We start from the raw sequence: 24721 nt of genomic DNA, 5'->3' as shown, positions 1-24721 counted from the left end.
CGAGCCGAGGTTCGTAAATTCAAAAAAAATTGTATAATCTAAACTTCGTATAATCGAATAGCGCCATGTATTTAGCATAGGCTTTTCACCGGGACTGCAATATCACTTCGTATAATCGAAAACTTCGTAAAATCCTGCTTCGTAAAATCAAGAGTTTACTGTATGTGTGGAGATAAATCCGTGGTCATGTCTGCACGTGACTGACCTTGAAATATCCATTTATGCATTACAGGCAGAAATATCGATCACGTAACAGTCACCGGCAGTACATTAACTAAAATCTTAACAAACGTTACAGACACCGTGAATGCAAACATAGCAATCAAAGTGAATTTTCTCTCATGACGTCACATATCATCATTAGCTACATTCAGGGTTGGCTAAGTGCTACGCCACGCCTGCTGTCTGCTGATTGGCCAAGGGATAGTCACGTGTCGAGAAACTTTCCCTCCCATCAACTCCACTTGATTTAGCCACACCAAAAACAAGCAAAAAAATTCAAAATGTTAATGTTTATTCTTAATCAATAATACTATAGATTCCGTTTAATGGGTCCACCAGTTCCTTGGGGCAGCCGCTTAATTGGGGCATATCTTGAAGAACGGAACCCAATAGAGAGAAATATCCCAGAGTATTCTCCGCTTAATTGGGACAGCATGCCGCTTTATTGGGCCACGAGTCAGCAACATAAGACTATACGTATACTCGCGACGAAATTAAACTTTTTTGTTCTCAGAATATTATTTTTTAATATTTTCCTCCTTTCATTTACTCTTATTTTTCACAAATGTCCCTATTCTTGCCCTATTTTGAAAGCTCTTGTTGTTATACTATCTGCAAGAGGATAGGACTTTTCTTTAATAGGACTTATTAAAAGACAATCATTCAGTGTCGCCCGAATCTGTGAAAAATATTTTCAACTAAATTGTTATAATTTTTAAAAATTATAATAAATTACCTAAAATCACTGATTTATTTATCAAATTAATAGTTAAATTAAACTTACATTGGATTATAAACATTCTTTAGTATTCTTTCTATCATTTCAACGTTATTTTATGCCCATATGCAGGATAGTTCGCCTAATTGGGACAGCCGCCTAATTGGGGCAAAGTGCACAAGTCCCAATGTGTCCCAATTAACCGGAATCTACTGTATTAGAAACTGATCAACAATCGTTGCTCTCAACAATCAAATTAAATAACCTCCTGCAATAGATAGATGCAAATGGCAGGAAGCAGTTATTCGTGTTTTAGACCCTGTTCCGCCAATTTTAAAAATCTGAAAAAAAAAATTAGGATTATATTTCCAGATAGGGGTAACAACATAATTTTTTTTCCGGCGCGTCTATTGTTTCCTAAAATTTTTAATTAGATTTTGAAAATTTCAAACTTGTGTAAAAGTAAAGTTTTCAGTTCAAAAATTTTGAAAAAAATCAGGTTGGTAGACCATAACAATATACACAATTTAAAATCAAGAAAACGTTTTTATAAAAATAGAAACTGGAGAATTGGATAAAAAACTAAAAATCGTGTTTCAACTTTTTCTGGGGTTATTTTCCATTGTTGACGTCTGACAATTTGGGAAACTACATAATTTCGGATGCCCTTTAAGTGTATATTTTTTATTTTTCAATACATCGGGGGGCACTTTTCATCATCTTAACCTGCTAGACCCTTTCCCTCGAAAGTACGCAAAAAGTAAGTCTCACCTTTTTATCGTTCACCTTGGCCTTTTCCTTGGGGAGGGAAGATGTTTTGCTTGGGCCGTCATCCCCCCTTGATTTGTGCGCATCTGACAATCGCTCCAAGGCCTTACCACCACTCGAATGCCTATCTTCACTCCGACCCTTCTTGCCGTTTCCGTGGCGATCATCCTTCCTCACCTGGCAGGTCCCTGTCGACTCGACAGAATGCTTCTCGTCCTGAAAAAAACAGACAGTTGAATTATACATTTAAAATACAAAATACTCCATAAACCCTCCAGTGGCTGCTCCTAGAAAATTTGAACGAATAACTGTGGGGAATCACAGGTACCTCATACACAGTAAAACCTCTCTGTAGTGAACCTCTTTACAACGTAAACCTCCTTACTTCATACCACCACTACGGTCCCATCAGATTTACAAGTAAATTTATAGGCAAACCTCTATATAGTGAACCTCTTTATCTCGTAAAACCTCCACTTATCATACCTAGAAGATACTCCCGAGATAGCCTAACTACCTCCACAAAACGTACCGAGACAACAAGAGGCCATTAATGCAGCCGCGATCACATACATGGAATATCATTTTCAGCGACAAATGTTTAACCCTTACTTACTTTTCTTAAATACACATTTAATGTAATACTTGATTTAATAGAGTACTTGATTATACAGTAAAACCTCTATGTAGTGAACCTCTTTACAGTGGAACCTCGTTAAAGCGAGTACGGGCTATAGCGAGACCCCCGCTATAACGAGAGATAGCCGATGCACCGTCTATTGACCCTACAATAAGCGTGTTAAAAAATTCGTTTTTACGAGACCCTTTCGGTGTTGGCTCTCGCCATAGCGAGGGTTTTACCGCCGGAAGACTTTCATCAAGACTCCTTAACCTCTGTAATTGCTAGAGATCTGTTAGAAATGAAGTTAATGGAGTGCTCAGTCTCGAATTTATGTGGTAAACTGTCGTTCGATAAATATAATGATTGACGAAACAATGCTTTGCATGATTTTTATTCAGTACAGCGCTTATAAATTGTTTGAATAGTTAGTCGTTATTTGAGTAAGGAAATTTAATGATGCAAAAAAACATCGCCTTTCGTCTGGATTTATGCTTACGTTTATCGGATAGATGTTTATCTGTCGCCGCACCACTCCTGTTCCAGTATATTTGTTCGCAACAGGTACATTGGCTATTATTTGCTCCACCTCCGGTAAAGCGACAATTCGTTATAGCGAGTGTTTATTAGTGCACCGTGGGGTGTCGTTATATCGAGGTTGCACTGTATATCATAAACCTCCACTTATCATACCAAGAAGATACCCCCGAGACGGCGTAACTACTTCTGCAAATTATACCGAGACAACAATAGACCATTAATGCAGCCGCGATTACGTTCGTGGAATGACATTTTCAGCAATAAATGTTTCACCTTTTTTTCGTATACACCTTTAATATGCTGTAATTTTCACGTTAACCATAGTTACGGCAATTTCGTTCCATATGAGAGTATACCTAACAGTAAATACGAAAAAAAGGTATCCAACTATCCAAATCATTTTAAGTGACAGTGGAATCGAGAGAGATCACATCATTTTCTCTCAAGTTATAGTAAAAAAATCACACGATAGGGCTCGTTTTGAGTTACAATTAAATAAAAAACATATGTTCACTAATAAACGCATGTTTGTTTAAACACATAAATGTAATGGTTTAAAAAACAGCAGAGCCTTCATTTCCAAAGGATATGAAAAAAGGGTGCCCATCACTGACACCTCTCCATATTGAATTTCCATACATCAAATTGCCCAAATTTTGGTCTCCTCCATTACGATGTAAAGATATTTTACTGTATTTATTCATAGTATATATAATTGTTGCAGAGATTTATTCAGAGTCTATATATTCTTTTGTTACCACCGTAATTTACCTCGGTACATTGGTGGCTATACTATTGTATTAGAGTTTATTGTCTATAGTTTATTATACTGTAGTGGCCTAACGGTGGTTTTTTGGATTTCCCACCTCCTTAGGACGAATGTCGGGCAAATACCACTCCTGTAGGCACCAGTGATTACAACCAAGTAATGGGGAAGAGGCGCAAGCAGCCTATAACAGCTTCAGCGGCTTTGTTATTGTAAATGTTGTTATTCCAAATTCTTTGTAAAAGGATAGTTCCCTTCATCAAAGAAAACAAAAGGCATTGATTGCGATTCGTTACCCATCATTAGTGTATCCATAATACACAAATTATTTGGTTTTAGAAATTCTAGTGTGGACGAATGTTAATGGTCAATTTTAACCTCATTTGAAAAATTGGCACCCATACGTTGCCACTCCACGTGACGTCACAGGAACCTAGTTTCTACGCGAGAGGATAGGAGTTATACATCGTCTGATATTACCAATGCATGCATGAGGCACAGAGCTCAGGGAAACATGTCTTAATAATCACCTATTAAAATTGGCTAAGGTCGGAAAGTTTTCTTCGTTGGATAAGGTATTAATAATACTTATTTAAGCCAAGCGCTACCAGCTACTAGGGTACTCTGCTACCTGCTAGCATCCTGCGTCGTATCAACGCTCAAAGACTCGCCCCAAGGCCACCTCACAATGCGGCATCGGGAACCAGAATGACGTCACGCAGAGTTTTCCCGGCATTCATACTTAACCGTAGCGTTTTCACGTGCTTGAAAATTTTCACTTTCCATTTCATCGTGAAAAATAGAAATCGTCATTTAAAAATCTAAAAGCGTGAAATACGTACTTCAGGAGTAATAATCTTTCAATTTAGGCAATAAAAAATAATAGGATTCCACCCTATTGTTTCTGCTCATGAATTAACATGTTGAACTGAAAAACCTGAACGAATCTCCACTTAATTGACCTGAAGAAGCCAGCTGCAATGTCAGCGAAACTGCCATCTTTAGAGATCAATCCACGCGGTATTAACCCCGAAAACCAGTCTGCATTGCATGGGTGCCAATCTGGCCTTTTTCAAATGCGGTTAAAATTTAGCATTGCCATTCGTCTGAACCGGTATTCGTAAAACCAAATAATTTGTATATTATGAATACTCTAATGGTGGGTAACGAATCGCAATCAATGCCTTTAAATTTCTTTGATGAAGGAAACTACCCTATTGTCTTGAGCGTGGAGGTTTTTGGGGTTACTACCGCATAGATTCCTCTCTGCAGACGACAGTTTTGCCACTACAAATCTCCGCTTCATTGACCTGAAGAAGCCTACTGCAATGCCGGCGAAACTGTCATCTTCAGAGATGAATCTACACGGTAGTACACTCAAAAACCAGTCTGCTGAATCCTCACCACACTGCGAAAGCCTACACAAGGATTTCTCAAATGTTGCTCTATATGGTTGCATTATTCTCCTTAAGGAATACAAGTTTTTCAAAAAGTGTCGGACAGAGATCTCAAAATGGACAGAGCCAGCAAGTGAAAAAACTTTCCGCTGATGAAGATGGGTATAGGATAGTGTCAAACCTGATAAACATTGTGTTAACATTAGAATTCATTTTCTTCATCCATTCACAATTGTCGGCACTTTCTCATCCGAACCAATCTTCGTTGTATGTCTTGGGTGACCGCATGATAATATTTATTTGGAGCATTTATAGTCATATTTCTGCACTTAGGCACAATGCAGTACTTGAAGCTATGCTTCGACATATCGAGGAATAACTACGACACGAAAAATACGGCGTAATAACCACAATATCTCAACTGTAAACTTCAATAATGTGCACAATCAAGTTGGTTAAGTACAACACTATTGCATGAGCTGACGTCAAACAAGATGGCGGCGGTGCGAATTACGTTTTTCTTTGATGGCTCGTAAGAGGAGGAACTGAAAAAAACTGAACGAATCTCCACTTCATTGACCTGAAGAAGCCTGCTGCAATGCCGGTGAAACTGTCATCTACGGAGATGATGACAGTTTTGCCGACAGACGAATCCAAGCGGTAGAAACCCCAAAAACCTCAACGAAAGCCAAGAAGCTGCTTAAACGTCATGAGCAGATGCTGAAGTCTCCTGGAATTCTATGCCTGCACTGTCATGGTTCCCCCTTAACCCTAATGCGGGCAACATATTTTTCTGACGCAATCGGGCAAGGTGAGTCCAATTGACTCTTTTAAATTATGCTTTTAATTTAAACTATTAAACAGTGAAAAATAATACTTTTCACATCAATTTGTACATTTTGTGCACTACAGAATCATTTAACAAAATATTGTTTATTTTTTGTTTAACAAAAGTCTTAAATTACTTATTAATTTCATACATAGTCAAACAGCGAGTACAGTGGACTCTTTTGACTTATTCTTCCTGTTTTCACTACATAAAACACCAAATATTTATCGTTACATGTACATAGTGATAATTTTACATTATTTTGACAATTCAAACCAAATATTTGTAAAATGCACATTACTTTTTAGATTTTGTGCAAACAGACTCACATTGCCCGGATTTGTGGGAATTCAGGGAAAAAAATTATTTTTTAAGTTACTTTAATTCCGAAAGAAGTTTGAATCACTCTAATTTATATGAAATATGCAATTAGGAGAAGTAAAAAATTTACAACATGCTGACATTTCAATAACTTAATAGAATTCTCAAAAATGTGATGCGATGAGTCCAAGAGAATCACCTTGCCCATATTAGGCTTAATCTAAATTATAAAAATTAACGGTTTTTTTCAGGTTTTCACGGTCTAGATGTCGTCAAATTCATGGTTTATAGATAAACCATTTTGGGCAGAGATATTGATCGCGTGACGATCATCGGCCGCACGTTAACAAATGATTTAACGGACTCGACATACGCCGTGAATGTAAACTCGGCAATGAAAGGGCTCTCTCTCCTGACGTCACCTATACGTAGCAAAATTCAGCTCCTGCTAAAGGTTGTGAGTGGTAAAACACAGAGACCAGGTTGCCACAGAAGTCACAGGGATCCCACTCATTCTTTATTATAAAATTCACGGTTTTTTCCAGGTTTTCACGGTCTAAATTTCTTCAAATTCACGGTCTGTTGATAAGCTATTTTCGGCAGAGATATTGATCGCGTTACAATCACCGTCCGCACGTTAATGAGAAATTTATCAACTGCAACAGGCACCATAAATTCAAACGTAGCAAAGAAAGTTCTATTTCTTGTGTCGTTACCTATCGATATCAAAATTTAGGTGAAGCTTAAGGTTGTGAGTGGCAAAATGGAGGGAGCAGTGAGGTAGGGAAGTAAAGAAGTGTCTGATTTTTCGCCATGGTTAATGAACACTTTGTTTGCCTGTCTTCCAATCACAGGCTCAAGATCAATGTGTCGTCATGGCACAAGGCACCAATGATTGCACTTCGAATACACGTGTGGAGATAAATGTGTCTTATGTGGCTCGGCCTTGAAACATGATTTAACTATCTTTTTTTTCTTTTGATCTGTCAATTTTAGTTCTTTTTCTATAAGTTTGAGAGATTTTTAAGGTTTTATGACGAAATTCACGGCTTTTTCCAGGTTTTTTCACGGTCTAAATGTCAACAAATTCACGGTTTGTAGATAAACCATTTTAGGCAGAAATATTGATGACGTAACAAGCACCGCCCGCACGTTAACTAAAAGTTTATCGACCGCAACAGGCACCATAAATTCATACGTAGCAATGAAAGTGCTATTTCTCAAGACGTCACCTATCGATATCAAAATTTAGCTTAAGGTCGTAAGTGGCAAAATGGAGGAGCAGTGAGATAGGGAAGTAAAGAAGTGTCTGATTTTTTGCCATTTTTAATGAACACTTTGTTTGCCGGTCTTCCAATCACAGCCTCAAGATCAATGTGACGTCACGGCACAAGCCACCAATAATTGCGCTTGGAATATACGTGTGGACAGTGTCTGCATGTGGCTCGGCCTTGAAACATGATTGAAACATCTTTTTTCCTTTTGATCTATCAATTTTAGTTCTTTTTCCATAAGTTTGAGAGATTTTTAAGGTTTTATGACGAAATTCACGGCCATTTCCAGGTTTTTTCACGGTAGACGAAATTCACGGCTTATTCAGGGTTTTAAGGTTTTAACGGTTGAGTTGGGAACCCTGAGTTAAGAAGTGTCCGAATTTTCGCAACTGTTAAAACTGCCAGGGGCCGTTTTATTGGCTTGAATTATTTCACTTTTTTCGTGATCGTGGCCTTTTACAACGACTGTAATTTATGTAAACCCCCATAATGTATCTACGGTTATAAGATGTAAATACATCTTAAGAATTGGAAATATATCTTAAGACTAAACGACATGCTTCGTGACGACCCTGAACATCTTAGTCGGGTAATAAAATTTCTGAAATTTATTGGTCTGCTGAATGAAATCTAACCTTGTAACACAATTAATATTCACGCACACATTTTTCTCACCTATTATTTTATATTCCGAGGAAATAAATATCCATATTCCTTCAGCTTCAGGTTTATGACGTGATCCTCCCAAAATGAATTTTTACGAACGGAATGATGCGGTGCAAAATGAGCTAAGATGTCGACGCACCCTAAAAACAACAATAACTAACTAATCTTAAGAACTGGGAAAACATTTAGACGTATTAATTAAAATTAAGTACCTAGCTGAAAAATTTTTAAATCCAAAATGTCCGCCCGAGAAGGCACGTCAATTGTCGTACTCCGCGCCGAATGCGTTAATTCGAATGTATGGATAATTTTAAGTTCTTAAAGTGGTCCCCCCTTGATGCTCGAGTTGAGGATTCCGACTTTAACTGAATTACAAAATTCACAGTTTTTTTTCAGGTTTTCACTGTCTAAATTGCGTTAAATTCACGGTCTGTTGGAAAAGCCATTTTGGGAAGAAATATTGATCACTTAAATATCACTGGCCTCACGCTAACTAAAAATATAGTAAAAGCGATAAACGCCAAGAATGCAAACGCAGCAATGAAAGTGCTGTCTCTCTCTCCAGACGTCACCAATAGTCAGCAAAATTCAGCTCCGGCTAAAGGTTGTAAGTGGGGAAATAGAGAGAGCAGGGTGCCAGGGAAGTGAAGGAGTAGTGTCTGAATAATCGCAAGTGTTAATGAACACTTTGATCACAAGTCTTCCATTTTGGTACGGGCTTAAGTCAATGTATGATCACGGCACAAGGACCAATAATTGTTCTTTGAATGTACGCGTGCAGAAAAATAAACGCGTGGACAGTGTCTGCGCATGACTGACCTTGAAACATTACTAACGTTCAACTTTCGCTCTTTCCAACGTAGTTCTAAAAGTTCGAGAGATTTTTTAAGGTTATATGACGAAATTCATGGCTTTTTCCATGTTTTTTCACCGTACACGAAATTCACGGTTGAGTGGGGAACCCTGGTCTCCACTTAACGTACTAACCAAGTTCCACTGTATTCGCACCACATCATTAGCCATGTCAAACGTGAGTTAACTGTACCTTTAAAAAAAAATCACATCAAATTCAATTAATCAATTCCTAAGTCAATTTTGGGATCGTTTGACTAATGATGAAATTTGTTTGAGAAATTTCACTGCAGTTCTGTATTCAGAAGGACAAGGGATAGGTTAGTTAGCACGCCTTGTATTTAAAATTTGAATTTGTACAATGATAGGCAAGCAGCTGCTTCTACCTAGTAAGCAGATGCTGACGTCGCCTGGAATTCTACACCTGCACTGTGATGAATGGGCGAATCCTCCGGGATGACAACCTCAAACACTCACCTTATTCCTCCCCCTCCTCTCCGATGCCTTTCCCCTTTCCTTCGCAGATGCGCTTGCGGTTGTTTTGCTTGCGTGACCCTCCTTGTTCCTGCCCGACTCTTCTGCCAATTTCGCCACGCCCGCAAGGGATGTCTCCGTCCTACTTGCCCTGCGGTCATCGTCTCTCTGCGCGTGGCCCGTTGTTGATGGACCGTCCTGGAAGCAAACCACAAACAATTACAGTGTTGGTCTTCATTGTTCCCACTACAACTACATTAAACCTCAACCAATGACGCGCGGTCCAAGAGACTGCTGCGTTTCTAAAATTATGAATATTTTCAAAATTGAGATTTCAAAATATGTATAATTCTCGTTAAGCTTCATATTTTTGCATAAAAAGGACATCCAATCTTAAAATTTTAATGTTCCTTTTATTAATTTCTGTAAATTTGCAATTGAACTCGATTAGCGGTCTGTGAGACCGCACATCACTAACATAAGAATGCATCGAGAAAAGGAATAAGCTGGATAAATTTCATCGCTACTTACTACTTAGCCTTCCAACTTTAACATTTAAGGGCTTTTTTTGAATCTGGCAAAATATTGATACATAAAATATAATAATTATAACTCAAGCATTTTTGGCATCAGTTTTTTGATCCTGCTTGAAATCACAATTTTTTAAATGACAAATTGGTTCGTATTGGGAGCGTAAAAATTTTAACACAAGTTTTAAAATAGTCAAGAATTCAAAGAAAGATTAAACAAAACAATGAAAATGGCGTAGCAATATTTTATGAATTTTTGATTTATTGCGGTCTCCCAGACTGTATGTCACTGGTAGTGTAATAAGAATTGCACATCACTCGTTAAGGGTTATAAAATTCACGGTTTTTTCCAGGTTTTCCTGGTCTTAATGTCATGAAATTCACGGTTATAGATAAGACATTCCAGGCAGAAATATTGATCACGTAACAATCATCGGCCGTGCGTTAACTAAAAATGAAACAAACGCGACAGATGACTTGAACCCAAACGCAGCAATGACAGTGCTATCACTCATGACGTCACCTATCGTTAGCAAATTTCATGTTCGGCTAAAGGGTGTGAGTGAGAAAGTGGAGAGAGCAGGGAAGTGAAGAAGTAGTGCCTGATTTAATGGCCTAATGTCTTCCAATCGCAGGCTTAAGGTCAATGTGCTGCCATGGTACAAACGGACCAATTAATAATTGTGCTTCGAATATACGCTTGGAGATAAATGCGTGGACCGTATCTGCACGTGACTCGTCCTTGAAACATGATCGAAGCATCGATTTTTTCTTTCAATCTGTCTAACGTAGTTATAAAATCAAGTTTGAGAGATTTTCAAGGTTTTCTGACAATATTCACCGCTATTTCCAGGTTTTTTTTTCACAGTAAACAAAATTCACGGCTTATTCACGGTTTTAAGGTTTTCACGGTTGAGTGGGAACCCTGGCTGTGTCTCCCGGCGTCTTCCATCACGGAGAACCAGTGCAGTTCAGTGCAGTTGACGAATAAGAGGCCCGAGAGGCAGTCTCGCCTTTCTCCCTCCCTCGGCGTAGCTGAGCGTTCCGCCGGACTGCCTACCCCTGCACGTAACTCGCCGGTTCAACACGTTCTCACTGCTGCTCCGATTCTCCTGACCTGTATTTCCAGGCTTCTTTATTATGTATTTGTTTTAATGTCAATTGTTCAATATTTGTTTAATTTCTTAACCGAATTAAACATGGGAATAGTTTTTTTTTCCGCTTTATACAGTCCACTTGAATATTCTTTTACCCCAAAAGAATTGTTTTCATATTTTCGAAAAGCAAAGTGAATAGGGTAGTTTCCTTCGTCAAAGAAAACGAAAGGCATTGATTGCGATTCGTTACCCACCATTAGCGTATTCATAATACACAAATTATTTGGTTTTAGAAATACCGGTTTAGACGAATGGCAAGGGTTAAATTTTATCCTCGTTTGAAAAAGGCCAGATTGGCGCCCATGCGATTCCACTCCACGTGACGTCACAGGGACCTAGTTTCTACACGAGTAGATAGGAGTTTTACATCATCTGAGGTTACCAATGCATGCATGAGGCACAGAGCTCAGGGAAACATGTCTTAATAATCACCTATTAAAACTGGCTAAGGTCGGAAAGTTTTCTTCGTTTGATAAGGTATTAATAAACCTTTTTTAAGCCAAGCGCTACCAGCCAGCAAGGTACTCACCTACCCGCTAGCATCCTGCGTCCTATCAGCGCTCAGAGCCTCGATCAAAGTCACCTCACAAGGCAGGAGGGGGAACCAGAAATGCGTTGCACGGACTTTTTCCCATCATTCCTACTTACGCGTCGCGTTTTTGCGCACTTGAAATTTTTCACTTTTCCTTTAATCGCGAAAAATAGATATCGTCATTAAAAAATCTAAAAGCGTGAAATACGTACTCCAGGAGTAATAATCTTTCGATTTAGGCAATAAAAAAATGATAGGAAACCACCCTATTCTGTGGAAAAAAAAAATCTCCGCCAATGTGAAACAAGTCTGAGAAAATGTTACGCAGTGAAAGGGTTAATGCTAGGATACACTGGGCTTATTATTTCCGTTAGAATGCCCTTCGTAAGAAATGAAAGCGAACACGTGTTTACTGCATTCACGGGAGCACTCTGTTCATGTTTTCCGAGCCTCGCAGTGTGCAACTGCACTCCGTGATCACGGGTACACGTCCAGCAGCAGTTGCAATCCAGGCAACTTGTGCGAGACGCAACTACTTGGCGTGGTGCCTGACTGTGTAGTTTCAGACTTTGCGCAATGGTTTTGAAGCATTCGAGCCAACCACTTTTCAGTATCTGCGATCACACAGCCACGGATGTGTGGTTTTCAAAACCAGGCCTTATATAGAGCATTAATAATACAAGTATAATAATATCATCGCTGCTAAAAAGATCGCGAACTGGCGAAGAAAGTTCTCAATGAGTCAGGGAAGCACTCTTAAATAACAGAATAACTGCTTGAAGAATAATATATAGTTTGTTTTACTTAAATTATGAACATAACAAGACATTAACCCCTTAACTGGGGAGAGCGACTATAGTCGTGCGTGCCGTCGCGTCGCAGTGTTATGCGGAGAAGGCGTGAATATTCATTCTTTATGCATCATTGCATATTTTTTGCCTTGTCAGAGGTTCTATAACAAGATATTTTAAGTATATTGCCATTTTTGTGCAATAGCTTAACTATAAATGTTTTTTCGAAAACGGCATCTCCGAAAATCGGTGGATTTGCTCCCCACCAGGTGAAAGATAAGGAAATGTCTGCCCCCAACCAAAGGGTTAAGTTCAAGTGGATGTCTGTCTTCACTGCCCCGCCTAATATTTTAGTTGACTCCTTGAATTTATCGACTTGTGAAGCATTTATGTATAGACATTTACTTACCCGCGTGGGGTGAGTAAATTATTTTTTTACTGCAGTATTTTGCTCATTGTGTCGATAACTTTTTCTCGTTTTTCTTCTAAAGGTTGATCTTTCTATTTTCTATATTATCAAGTTTCTCAATACTATTTTGAATCTGTAATCAACACTGAAAACTGACGGTCCGATGTATCGGAAGGGCTGTATCATTTAAACAATTGATTTCAAAAATTCATGAGTCCGGGAAGCACTCTGGAATAACAGAATAACTGCATAAATAATAATATATTGCTTGTTTTACTTGAATTATGAACATAACAAGACATTAAAGTGAAAGTTTGGGTTAACCGTATTTTCCGATTATATTCGTGCCGTCTCTCCCCATCGTTGGCCCACTAGGATGATCGAGAGTGTACTGTAAGTAAATTGCGAGTCTCACCTTCTTATCTCGAATCTTGGTCTTCTCCTTGGGGAATGCAGATGTTTTGCTTGGGCCGTCATCCCCCCTTGGTTTGTGCACATCTGACGATCGCTCCACGGCCTTACCACCACTCGAATGCCTATCTTCACTCCGACCCTTCTTGCCGTTACCGTGGCGATCATCCTTCCTCACCTGGCAGGTCCCTGTCGACTCGACAGAATGCTTCTCGTCCTGAAAAAAAACACACAGTTGAATTATACATTTAAAAACAAAATGCTATTGTTAACCCTCCAGTGGTTGTACCTAGAAAACTTGCGCGAATAACTGTGTGGGGAATCTCAGATACCTCATATACAGTAAAACCTCTCTGTAGTGAACCTCTTTACAACGTAAACCTCCATACTTCATACCACCCCTGCGGTCCCGTCAGATTTACATGTAAATTTATAGGCAAACCTCTTTCTAGAGAACCTCTTTATATCGTAAAACCTCCACTTATCATACCTAGAAGATACTCCCTAGATTTAGGTACCTAATCTAATTTACGAGCCTAATTACCTCCGCAAATCGTACTGAGACAACAAGAGGCCATTAATGCAGCCGCGATCACATACATGGAATATCATTTTCAGCGACAAATGTTTAACCCTTATTTTTTTCTTACACACCTTTAATGTAATACTTGATTTAATAGAATACTTGATTATACAGTAAAACCTCTCTGTAGTGAACCTCTTTACAACGTAAACCTCCATACTTCATACCACCCCTACAGTCACGTCTGATTTACATGTAAATTTATAGGCAAACCTCTTTGTAGTGAAACCCTTTATATCGTAAAACCTCCACTTATCATACCAAGGAGACACCCCAATATCAGGGGACGGAATGTTGATCACAGTGTTATAAAGCGTAGATTGTAATGAGGAACGACGAAGTGCTGCATATAGTGTGTGAGCAGAGGCAGCTTTTAAGATGAGATACGAAGTAGACAGAAGGTACGGATGAAGCAAGTACTTAGCGTGGAGGGGATGTTGGAAACAGTTTTATAGAGTGTAAAATGTTACGAGAAACGACGAAGTGCTGGACATGGTGGGTTAGGAAAGGGAGCTTTAAGATGAGATACGAAGGAGACAGAATGTATGGATGGAGCAAGTATTTTGCGGGGACGGGATGTTGGAAACAGTTTTATAAAGCGTAATTTCCACAAATCGTACTGAGACAACTAGAGACCATTAACGCAGCTGTGATTACGTACATGGAATGACATTTTCAGCGATAAATTTTTCACGCTTATTTTTCTTATACACCTTTAAATATGCTGTAATTTTCACGTTAACCATTAGTTGTGGCCATTTTGTTCAATATGAGAGCATACCCAACAGTAAATAAAAAAAAAGGCATTCAAGTATCCTAATCATTTTAAGTGACTGTTGAATTAAGAGAGATCACATCGTTTTCTCTTGAATCATGGTAAAAATCATGCAATAGCGCTCGCTTTCTGTAATTATTAAATAATATATATATGTTCACTGATGCATGCATGTTTATTTAAACACATAAATATAATGATTTAAAAGAGAGCAGTGCCTTTCATTTCCAAAGGATATGAAAAAATGGTTCATATCATTGAAACCTAATCAATAGTGAACCTCCATACATCAAATTACCCAAATTTTGGTACCCTCCATTACGATGGGAAGAGGTTTCACTGTATTTATTCATTAATTTATTTTACGTTTTCCCAATAACCCAAGGGAAATCATTTCAAAAAACTTATTACAATAACAATTTACAAAAGATAGACCAAAATAACGTAAAAATAAGATATAAACACACTGTTATATTAACTATGTATTACACTAATCTTCAAAGAAAATATTAAATAAAGTTAAGGCAAATATAAATACAATTTTAAATCATTTTTAAATCAAAATAAAGGCATTTTACATGAACATGAATGCATAAAATATAATACTTACGACGTTTCGATAGATTAACACCAAAAATATAATTATAAATATAATTTAATATAATAATAGGTTTCACTGCATCATTCTTTAAAAGCGTGAAAGTCCCTCTTTCACAAAAATAACAAAAAAAAAAACAGAATGTCTCCGCACTTCGGTCTCAACCATAGATGTGAAACACAATGTTAAAAAGTGTAGACAGCGTAGCGTAGCGGAAAACGCGGCTGGGGCCACTGCAGAACATTCAGCGGACTTTTGCCGTAAACTCGCTCCCTCCCCTAACGTACCCCCTCCCCTTACCCTCCCCTCCAGTCCCTGCTCCACCTTTATTCTTGCTTTGCGTGTTGCATGCGGTAGGGATACTATGCGGGATATCATTTAAATAAAATCACAACATGAGCAAAGCAAATGCCCATTTATTTTATAAAAGTTCACATAAAAAAGTCACTCACCAGCCAAGTACAATGATTTGAATTAGTAAATAAATAAACACTATACACAGGATGGCGAAAGCCCGACAAGCATCTCTCCATGCCTCACTCGTGTACGCATAAGTCCTCGTACCCTCGCACACAGCGAACTATAATTCCTCAGTGTCATCACAAATTACGGGATAGGAACACCACAAAGAAAATTCCTTTACCGCAGTGGCCACTTCACTGCACTGAATATGAGATTGTTGAAAAACACAAATTCGTAAGCAAAATCAAGATCACCATGCAAGCGTTAATGGGCTGAATATACGTGACTTTTTCGAAAATATAACGTTTTCAACGACTTCATGTACCACATGCAGGCTTGAATACTTGATGTAGAGAGAATTAAGTTAAGATAGAATCAACAACTATATACAAACAATGCCTAAAACCGTACATCGCGAGAACACAAGATCTAACTGGTCCACAGTAAGTAGATGTTTTCCTAACGATCAAAACTTTCGAAATGAGGAGACGAAATTTCATTGGCCGATTCATGATTGGTCAATGGGTGAGACAGAGGAAGCACACATATTTCATATTTCCTATTTGTTATTAAAGATACCAACTGAGTGACATTATAAAAGTTATGAAACAATTTTTACGCAATAATTTTTATTAATCAAAACTATCTTACAAAACGATAGCGTTAGTTCAGGAACACGCCCGCCAATCCTCTGGTGTCGCACGCTGTCAACAGTTCGCCCGTCCTGTGCCAAAGCCATGGTCTTAAGGTCGTTTTACAAGGTATACGGAATTGCGCAGGTTAGAGCTGCATTAATTTCTAAAAATGGCATGGAATTGTGCGAATGCATGAACGAAATTAGAACAGGGGCTATTTTGCCGCCTCGCATCCACGCATTCTCGCATGTGTTCTAGCAATTCACCGCCTTACACGACGCAATTTTGATTGCGCCTTCACACGTACGTCAGACTGCGCAATTCCATGTACCGTGCAAAACGGCCTTTAACGAGTGTTAAATATTGCACACATCCTGCGATGTAGGAAGAATACTCGCGTGTATGCTTTGCGTGAGGTATACGTCAAAGGATACAATAACCCACTCTCGCTTACGTCTGGTGTGTGTGGAGACGACCTCCAATCCACTTCGGAGGCACAACCAAGTGCACTATAAGACGAATTCACTGTTCAGCAGCTGCTTCTAACTAGACGATTCACGGTGATATTGCCAGCAAGCAGCCTAGTCAGATCCAGGACCACAGGCCAGTGATTTTGGGTAGACCAGCGTTTAACCCTTTCGCGCCGAATCCCGCACCTGTGCGGCGAGGATTTTTTTCCTCAACTACGAATGCCACACCAGTGCGTTCAGAATGTTCTTACCCTAACCAACGAATGCCGCGCCTGTGCGGCACAGGTCGAAAAAAGGGACCGTGGCGGACACAATAGACCCACGGACGCAGTCGCCCCTTGTGATCCGCCTTAGCGCGAGCCCAGTCCCATCTTCGGCCGCTCAGGTCAACCCTTTCCTATCCTCTCCACGCGGTCAACTACTGTTATTTGCAGTGTGTTTTCCAAAAAAATATTTGTTGCTTACTTTTGAAATCCAATGCTAGAAATTAATTCATCTTTTTTTGCTGACCACATGGAAATTTCAAACGAAATTCTAACGTTAATATCAACAGAGTTATAGAACAACTACTAAATATACTAAATCCGTCTATATAAACGTTAGAACTTTGTTTAAAATTTCTGCACGCTCAGAAAAAAACACGAAATTCATTTTGAATTGAAAAAAATAGATACGAACAACAAGTATTTGCATATATTCTGCGTTAATACTTTAGCTAGTTGACCGCGGACTTGTGCTTGGAAGGGGCTTTTAATCCTTCTGGGGTCTGGGACAGAGGCCTTGGAAAAGGACAGGCGCCCCACCGAGTTGGGTCCAAAAATGTTTCGGGAGGGACCCACTGCCTTTAGTCGATGCGGAAAGGCTTCGTACAGAGGAGTAAAGAAAACTTTCAAGGGACTTGTATTGAGGAAGAATTTCCTTCAACGAAGGTCCGGCGCGAAAGGGTTAATAGCCGCAATCAGAACGGACAATGTTGTGAAATTTCTTCGACTTACAGGCGCTTTGGTTGTGGGTAGTTTTATTCTGATTTCGTTGTACTGTATTGTTGTGTCCCACTGTCCCTATCTGGGATTTTTCTTCCTCATTGGAAAATATCCTCGGGATGGTGGAAAATAAATTGCGTATGCTTGGTTTCCCTTTTTAGTGGGCCCTTTTCGCTTCTATAGCGTTGAGGTGTTTTTTCCCCGTCCCTCCCTTCCACACCTTTCCTTTCCAGAGGCGTCGTCGGGCTCCTATCGCAGCGGCTCCTCTTTCCTTTTTCCTTCCTCTCCAGCCCCTCCCCGGGTGATCGGGCATATAAGCCACGGGCTTGGTTCCCAGCCCCGGTGCGTTGTATCCCTCGAAGGGCTCCCCTGAACCCTCATGAGAGCATTGTATTGTTGTTATCGTGAATTATTCATGAATTTTTGCTCCGGCTGGGAATTTCAAAAGATTTTTTCAAATTCATTTCACCTATAATTTTTCCATTTCAACGCCCATTTTTTTGGTCTTAATTTGTGTTTTTCTTAATTACAAGGGCAGTGGCTTAATATATTTTTTATGACTGCGTCGAAAGGTGGAATATCAGGCAAATCATCAGAATGTAAATGTACACCACTCTTTGACTCGGGCAAGATTCAAAAACGCAAAGAATAGAATTCCAGGTGGCTTCAACATCTACTTATGAGGTCTAAACAACTGTGTCTTAGCTTGCATTGAATAAATTTAAATTTTAAATATAACATGTGCTAACTTGTGTATTCCTTGTCCTTTTATATACATAAATATAACATTACTTAGGAGTATATGATTAATTTTGGGTGTGTTAAAATTCTAATCCATCGCAGTTATAACGTGGCATCAACCAGGATTGTTGTAAAATTTCTTTTGACTTACAGGCGCTTTGTTTGTGCGTGTACATGTTCTGATTTGGTTGTACACTTTGAAAGATGTACTTTTAAGTTAGTGTATGTTACATACATACTATGTTGGTATGCTTGTATTTGGGGTTTGGCCTGTGTCTTCACTCTTCTTTGATGCGCGTTCATTGTCTTCTGAGAACAGGGCTCGGGGATGTGGCGGATGGGGATGGTGGCAAACATTGCGTGTGCTCGCACTGCGGCAAGGGATCTAGCAAGAGCAGTCAGCTGCTGTGCTGCGCAAGGACGCACCACTCGGGGGAGCTCCGCTTTGCGTGCGGCGATTGCGGACGACGGTACGTCAAGGCGAGCGACCTGACCCAGCACGCAAAGAGCCACAGTGCCGTCAAAACCGCACAGGTGAAGTCATGAACTCAGAGTCTCCTCTCGTGGAAGAAACTTCGAATGGGAGGTGGAAGGAATTTTCTCTCGTCCAATTAGCGAGAGATTCCTAGATCTTTCCCTCCACTGCGGATGTCTGCTCACCTGCGAAGCTGTGATGTCGTGGAATCCTGTGAGCCTTTTTGTATTCCCGGTATACTCTGTGAATTTGATGAAGGAAGGCCTGAAAAAAGTCTGCTTTTGTTGCTTGTAGCACCATACAAAACCTAGTCAACTTTCATGGTGAAACAAAACACGGTACTATTCCACAAACTTATATTTTTACAGTCTACTAGTTTCGACGTTTACACCGTCATTATCAAGACTGACTGAGCAATAGCATACAACGTCCAGCCTTACTTATCCAACAATAGAGTGAGGGAAGGAAGATGGGGGGGGAAACTAAATGAGGAGGAGCATTGAGCATTGTTGGTTGGATTGGAGGTTCAAAACAAAAAGTATAAAAGCTTGGGGAAAGCAGATAGAAAGTCAGGTGATAACGAGGTTAATGAGAAGGGGAGGAGGAAGGATAGTCAAGGAAGAAGTCAGATTTTAAAACAGTAGATAAAAAATTAGAACATTTGAATAGAGTCATATCATTAAAAATTTCAATGTTACATTATGATAGTGGCATGACTGATAGGTTATTGATATGACTGTATTCAAATGTTTGAAATTTTTCAGTTTGGCTTTCATTAAAAATTTTGATGTTACGTTATCATAATGGTATGACTGATAGGTTACTGATATGACTGTATTCAAATGTTCTAATTTTTTATCTACTGTTTTATAATCTGACATCTTCCTTGACAATCCTTCCTCCTCCCCTTCCCATTAACATCGTTACCACCTTACTTTCTATCTGCCTGCCCCCTCCTCCCCCCAAGCTTTTATACTTTTTGTTTTGAACCTCCAATCCAACCAACAATGCCCAACCAATAATGCTCAATGCTCCTCCTAATTTAGTTCCCCCCCTTATCCTCCCCTCACTCTATTGTTGGATAAGTAAGGCTGGACGTAGTATGCTATTGCTCAGTTAGTCTTGATAACGACGGTGTAAACTAGTAGACTGTAAAAATATAAGTTTTGTGGAATAGTACTGTGTTTTTGTTTCACCATGAATATTTCATCGTTCCACCAAGTAACGCCCAAATCTGTTGATTATACTAGTCAACTTTATTGAATTTGTGCGATGACTTGATTTGATATTTCTCTTTACTATTCTTATTTCTGGGTCAAATATGGCAAAGACAACCCTTCATTCTCCAACCACACTGCTCTCATATACAAGTTTAATTAGTCACGGAGCCTGAAAATATTTACTTCACCCTCTGCCATACCCCAATTGGGATGGCTTGCGGGGTAAAATGTCGATGCTGTAATTGAGATATGTTGATGCTTTCCAGGTGATTATAACATTTCAGCAAGGACGTGTCAAGGATATAAACTGGGGTAGGGGGCATGCCAAGTTGCGCATTTGTTTATTGGATTATTTCCTTGAAAAAAATGTTTTATTTCAGTTACATATCTTATACTAATATATATCATTTTTTGTGGATTCGAAGAAAATATGTTGAATGCTTTCGTTGCAATTCAGTAATGATTTTGCTTAAATACATATGCAATTTATGCTTCTAGGGGGGCAGCTCCCCCCCTGCTCCTCATTGCGTATGGCCATGTATTTCAGTGCATCAGAACTCTTTCACAGGCTTTGGAAAAATTATAGGCACGACAATATTAAGGAATTTCTTCTTTTATTATGTAAACAATAGTGTGGTTTCCTATCATTTTTTTATTGCCTAAATAGAAAGATTATTACTCCTGGAGTACGTATTTCACGCTTTTAGATTTTTAAATGACGATATCTATTTTTCGCGATTAAATGAAAAGTGAAAAAATTCAAGCACGCAAAAACGTGACGGGTAAGTAGGAATGATGGGAAAAAGACCGTGCGATGAATTTCTGGTTCCTCCTCCCGCCTTGTGAGGTGACCTTGATCGAGGCTCTGAGCGCTGATAGGACGCAGGATGCTAGTGGGTAGCTGAGTACCTTGCTGGCTGGTAGCGCTTGGCTTAAAAAAGGTTTATTAATACCTTATCAAACAAAGAAAACTTTCCGACCTTAGCCAGTTTTAATAGGTGATTATTAAGACATGTTTCCCTGAGCTCTGTGCCTCATGCATGCATTGTTAACCACACACGATGTATAACTCCTATCCTCTCGTGTAGAAACTAGGTCCCTGTGACGTCACGTGGAGTGGCATCGCATGGGTGCCAATCTTGGCTTTTTCAAATGAGGATAAAATTTGACCCTTGCCGTTCGTCTAAACCGGTATTTCTAAAACGAAATAATTTGTATACAGGCATCCCCCGAGTTACGTATGTCTCGACTTACGTAAATCCGTACTTACGTAGAGCGATAACCGTATTTCAAAGGATTACGTTAATTTTCGAATGCAAGCGCGAAGAAGTAGATATTCGCTCGTACAACCTATTGTAGAAAAAATATCGAATACTTATCGAGTTTTTTACATGCTAAAAATAACAAAGTGACCCAAGTTGTCATTCCTCGAAGGAATTTTCATTAATTTCTGTAGAATAATCGCTTATAAATCCCAAGTCGGCAATCAACGTGAAAATTTGCAGTTCTAGCGATGGATGTGGTTGCGCTCATTCCTGTAAGATACAACTTGTTATACAGCATGCTCACCCGAACTCCGACTATCTACTATTTAAAAATTGTATCCTTAAGTTTGGACATTTCCATCTGTGGAATTAAAAGAAAATGAAGTTCAAGCTGAAATCTTTATTGCGTAAAAGAATTGATTAGTACCCACGTAAAGGCATTGAAATTTTGAGTGTTGGCAATGAACGCCGCGAAAAAGTTAAGAAAAAGTTGAAACACGATATTAATTGCGTAATTATTTACATGTTTATGGCGGAAAATTTTATTAAGCTGCATTTTCTCGTTCTCTCATACTGTCTGCAACTGTAAATGAATATTGCGTCATTGAAAGCTTTTCCCCACTAACTTTATTGCACGTTAATGACGGTGTTGGCTGAATAAAAGCTCACTTTTCATTAACTTTGTGCTTTGGAAATACTCTTCTGTTTCCAGCGAAGTAAATATTCAAATGACGATATTTCCACGTTATTTTATTGAGATATGTGAGAATGAAAGTATTTTTCCGTGCGTGAAAGATTGAGTGTATGTGCGTGTGAATGTATCTAAGAATATAGTAATTTACTGGTATTTTTTTGATTTTATTTGCCCGTAATCCTAGACACTCCTCCTACGTGTATTAACTGTGACAGTGAAACCACCAGATTCATCGATCAACGTAATATATAAAAGGCAGAAGATATAATGATTTTAGGTAGGTGCATGAACGATGCATTCTTTAAGCCCTTAGATCGCAGTATAACATAATGAATCAATTTAAGTTTTCAGTTTAGTAATGTAGCGTTAAGATACCGTACTTTCACGAATCCATGCGATCGTTCAACTCTGGGACTAATATTACGCATTTTGATTGGCAATGCTCGAGATGCAACTCTCAGACTATATTAATGTTCATCGATTTTGTATCTAATAACATAAGAATACGCGGTAGTTCATGAATATCGCAGTGAATTGAATGAAACTTCACCGAGAATTTACCGCGCAATTCTCCGCTGAGAATTTCATCGCACCAATCGCAATCTATGAAGCACTAACGCAAAGGCTCGACTTACGTAAATTTCGACTTACGCAGTCTGCCGGAACGCATCTCTTACGTAACTCGGGGGATGCCTGTATTATGAATGCACTAATGGTGGGTAACGAATCGCAATCAATGCCTTTTGTTTTCTTTGATGAAGGAAACTACCGTATTCATTATTTCTGTCATATAGTTCCTGTTTGCCCAGTGTGAAGTTTCAATTTTTACACTGATGTTTATCCTATAACAAAACCATTGAACTAAATCAGTAACAGCACAAGTTTCCCTTTCAATGAAAGCGAAGAGAAATATTGAGATTGCAATTTAATTCTTCGACTGTTTTTATAAATAACATGTTCATTGTTGTTGTTTTGCTTCTGAGTCACTTGACTAAATAAAAGTGGAAAGCTTAGTAATTGAGTCGGTTCGAAAGTCCTTTTACATCCTCTAGTCCATAAAATCTACAAGAATTTAAATAAACAGAATATATTCCTAAGATGAAAAATTAGATGAAATTGAGAGCGACTTTTAGAAGTTGGAATGATTTATGCAGCTGTGATTTTTACTTGGTTGTAATTTTTATAAAAGCCTGTTGTCTTCACCCACTGCCATATACCCAATAGAGCAGCTTGCGCAGTAGTATGTTAGAGCTCTCCAGGTCTGTGCAGTGTGTTAAGTTAGTGAGTTCACGCACAAAATGCACCCACTGCCATTTGCCTTTTGGAATGGCTTGCGCAGTGATGTGTTCGTGCTTTCCAGGTGCGTGCAGTGCGGTAAGGGCTTCACCAAGAGCAGCCACCTCAAGCGACACTGCATCACGCACACGAACGAGCGACCATACCCTTGCGCACTGTGCCGCAAGGGCTTTGTCGAGAGCAGCTACCTCAACCGCCACATGGCCGTGCACACTGGAACAGACAAGGGGATCGGAGCCGTGGAGTACGCAGCACAGGAGGGACGCAGGGAATATGTGTGTTTTCTCTTTGCAGCAAGGGCTTTTCCTTCCGCAGCAACTTGGTGGCTCACATGCGCAAACACAGCGGCAAGCCTTTAGTGTGCGAGCACTGCGGGAGGGGCTCTGCAGTAGAACTTGGTTCGTACGTTCCTCCTTGGTACGTTTTCCTCCTTAGTACGGCGATTAAATAAATTTAATTTTAAATAAAATGTGTGCAAACTTACCTATTCCTTGTCCTTGTAAATACATAACTGCAGTGAAATTTCTTTGTAACGAAATCCTGCCGAAATGAAAAACGGTCGTTAAACTGAAATTTCGTTATACAAGAAATTTCGTTGCACGGGACGGAAAATAATTTCCTCATACTGAATACAGTGGAACGCGGTTAGTACGTTCCCCCTTAGTACGTTTTCCTCCTTAGTACGGCGATTAAATAGATTTAATTTTTAAATAAAATGTATGTAAACTAACCTATTCCTTAGATAAAAAGGTGAGCTCTACGGCCTCAAGGTCAACTAGGAAATAAATCACTCCAATGGCCTTGTATTCGCACTGTCCCTCCTCATCCTTAGCCATGTCAATCGTGAGTTAACTGTACCTTGTTTTGCCTGGATTCCTTGGCTGCTCCACACACCACAGACCCCTCCTCCACAGCATCGTCTTCGATAATCTCGACCACCTCTGGCTCCCTCTCGCCACCAGACGACAGTTTGGAATGCAACCTCGCATCCTTTGCCTTCATCTGCCTCTCCGCAGCGGATAACTTGGAACCCCTCTGAAATAACACAATAAGCAAGGAGGTTTATACTTGGAGGAACTGTAAGCGCAGTGCTTAATATTAACCCATTAGCGCACACCGCCTGATATATAGGACGTGCGTATTTAATTTTTTTTCTGGGCTCTAATTGACTTGCGCTACATTTTTGATATTATATTAACCCCTTAACTGGGGAGAGCGACTATAGTCGCAAGCGGACTCTGCTCCCCA

General features: G+C 39.4%; 1 protein-coding gene across 1 annotated transcript in view; it reads right to left on the bottom strand.

Moving 5' to 3' along the window:
• Positions 1 to 24721, bottom strand: part of LOC124170015 — a 43432-nt gene that overhangs the window by 3446 nt on the left and 15265 nt on the right. Inside the window, exons 4-7 of the mRNA XM_046548699.1 lie at positions 24332 to 24508; positions 13281 to 13493; positions 9450 to 9644; positions 1712 to 1924 (exon numbers count right to left, since the gene is read on the bottom strand). Coding sequence (XP_046404655.1) covers positions 1712 to 1924; positions 9450 to 9644; positions 13281 to 13493; positions 24332 to 24508 — 798 coding nt within the window. The remainder of the gene's footprint in view (positions 1 to 1711; positions 1925 to 9449; positions 9645 to 13280; positions 13494 to 24331; positions 24509 to 24721) is intronic.

The sequence above is a fragment of the Ischnura elegans genome, chromosome 13 (genome assembly GCF_921293095.1).
Source record: "Ischnura elegans chromosome 13, ioIscEleg1.1, whole genome shotgun sequence".
Taxonomy (NCBI): domain Eukaryota; kingdom Metazoa; phylum Arthropoda; class Insecta; order Odonata; family Coenagrionidae; genus Ischnura; species Ischnura elegans.
Note: the sequence above shows the minus strand (reverse complement) of the source record. Positions and strands in the feature narration are given on the sequence as shown.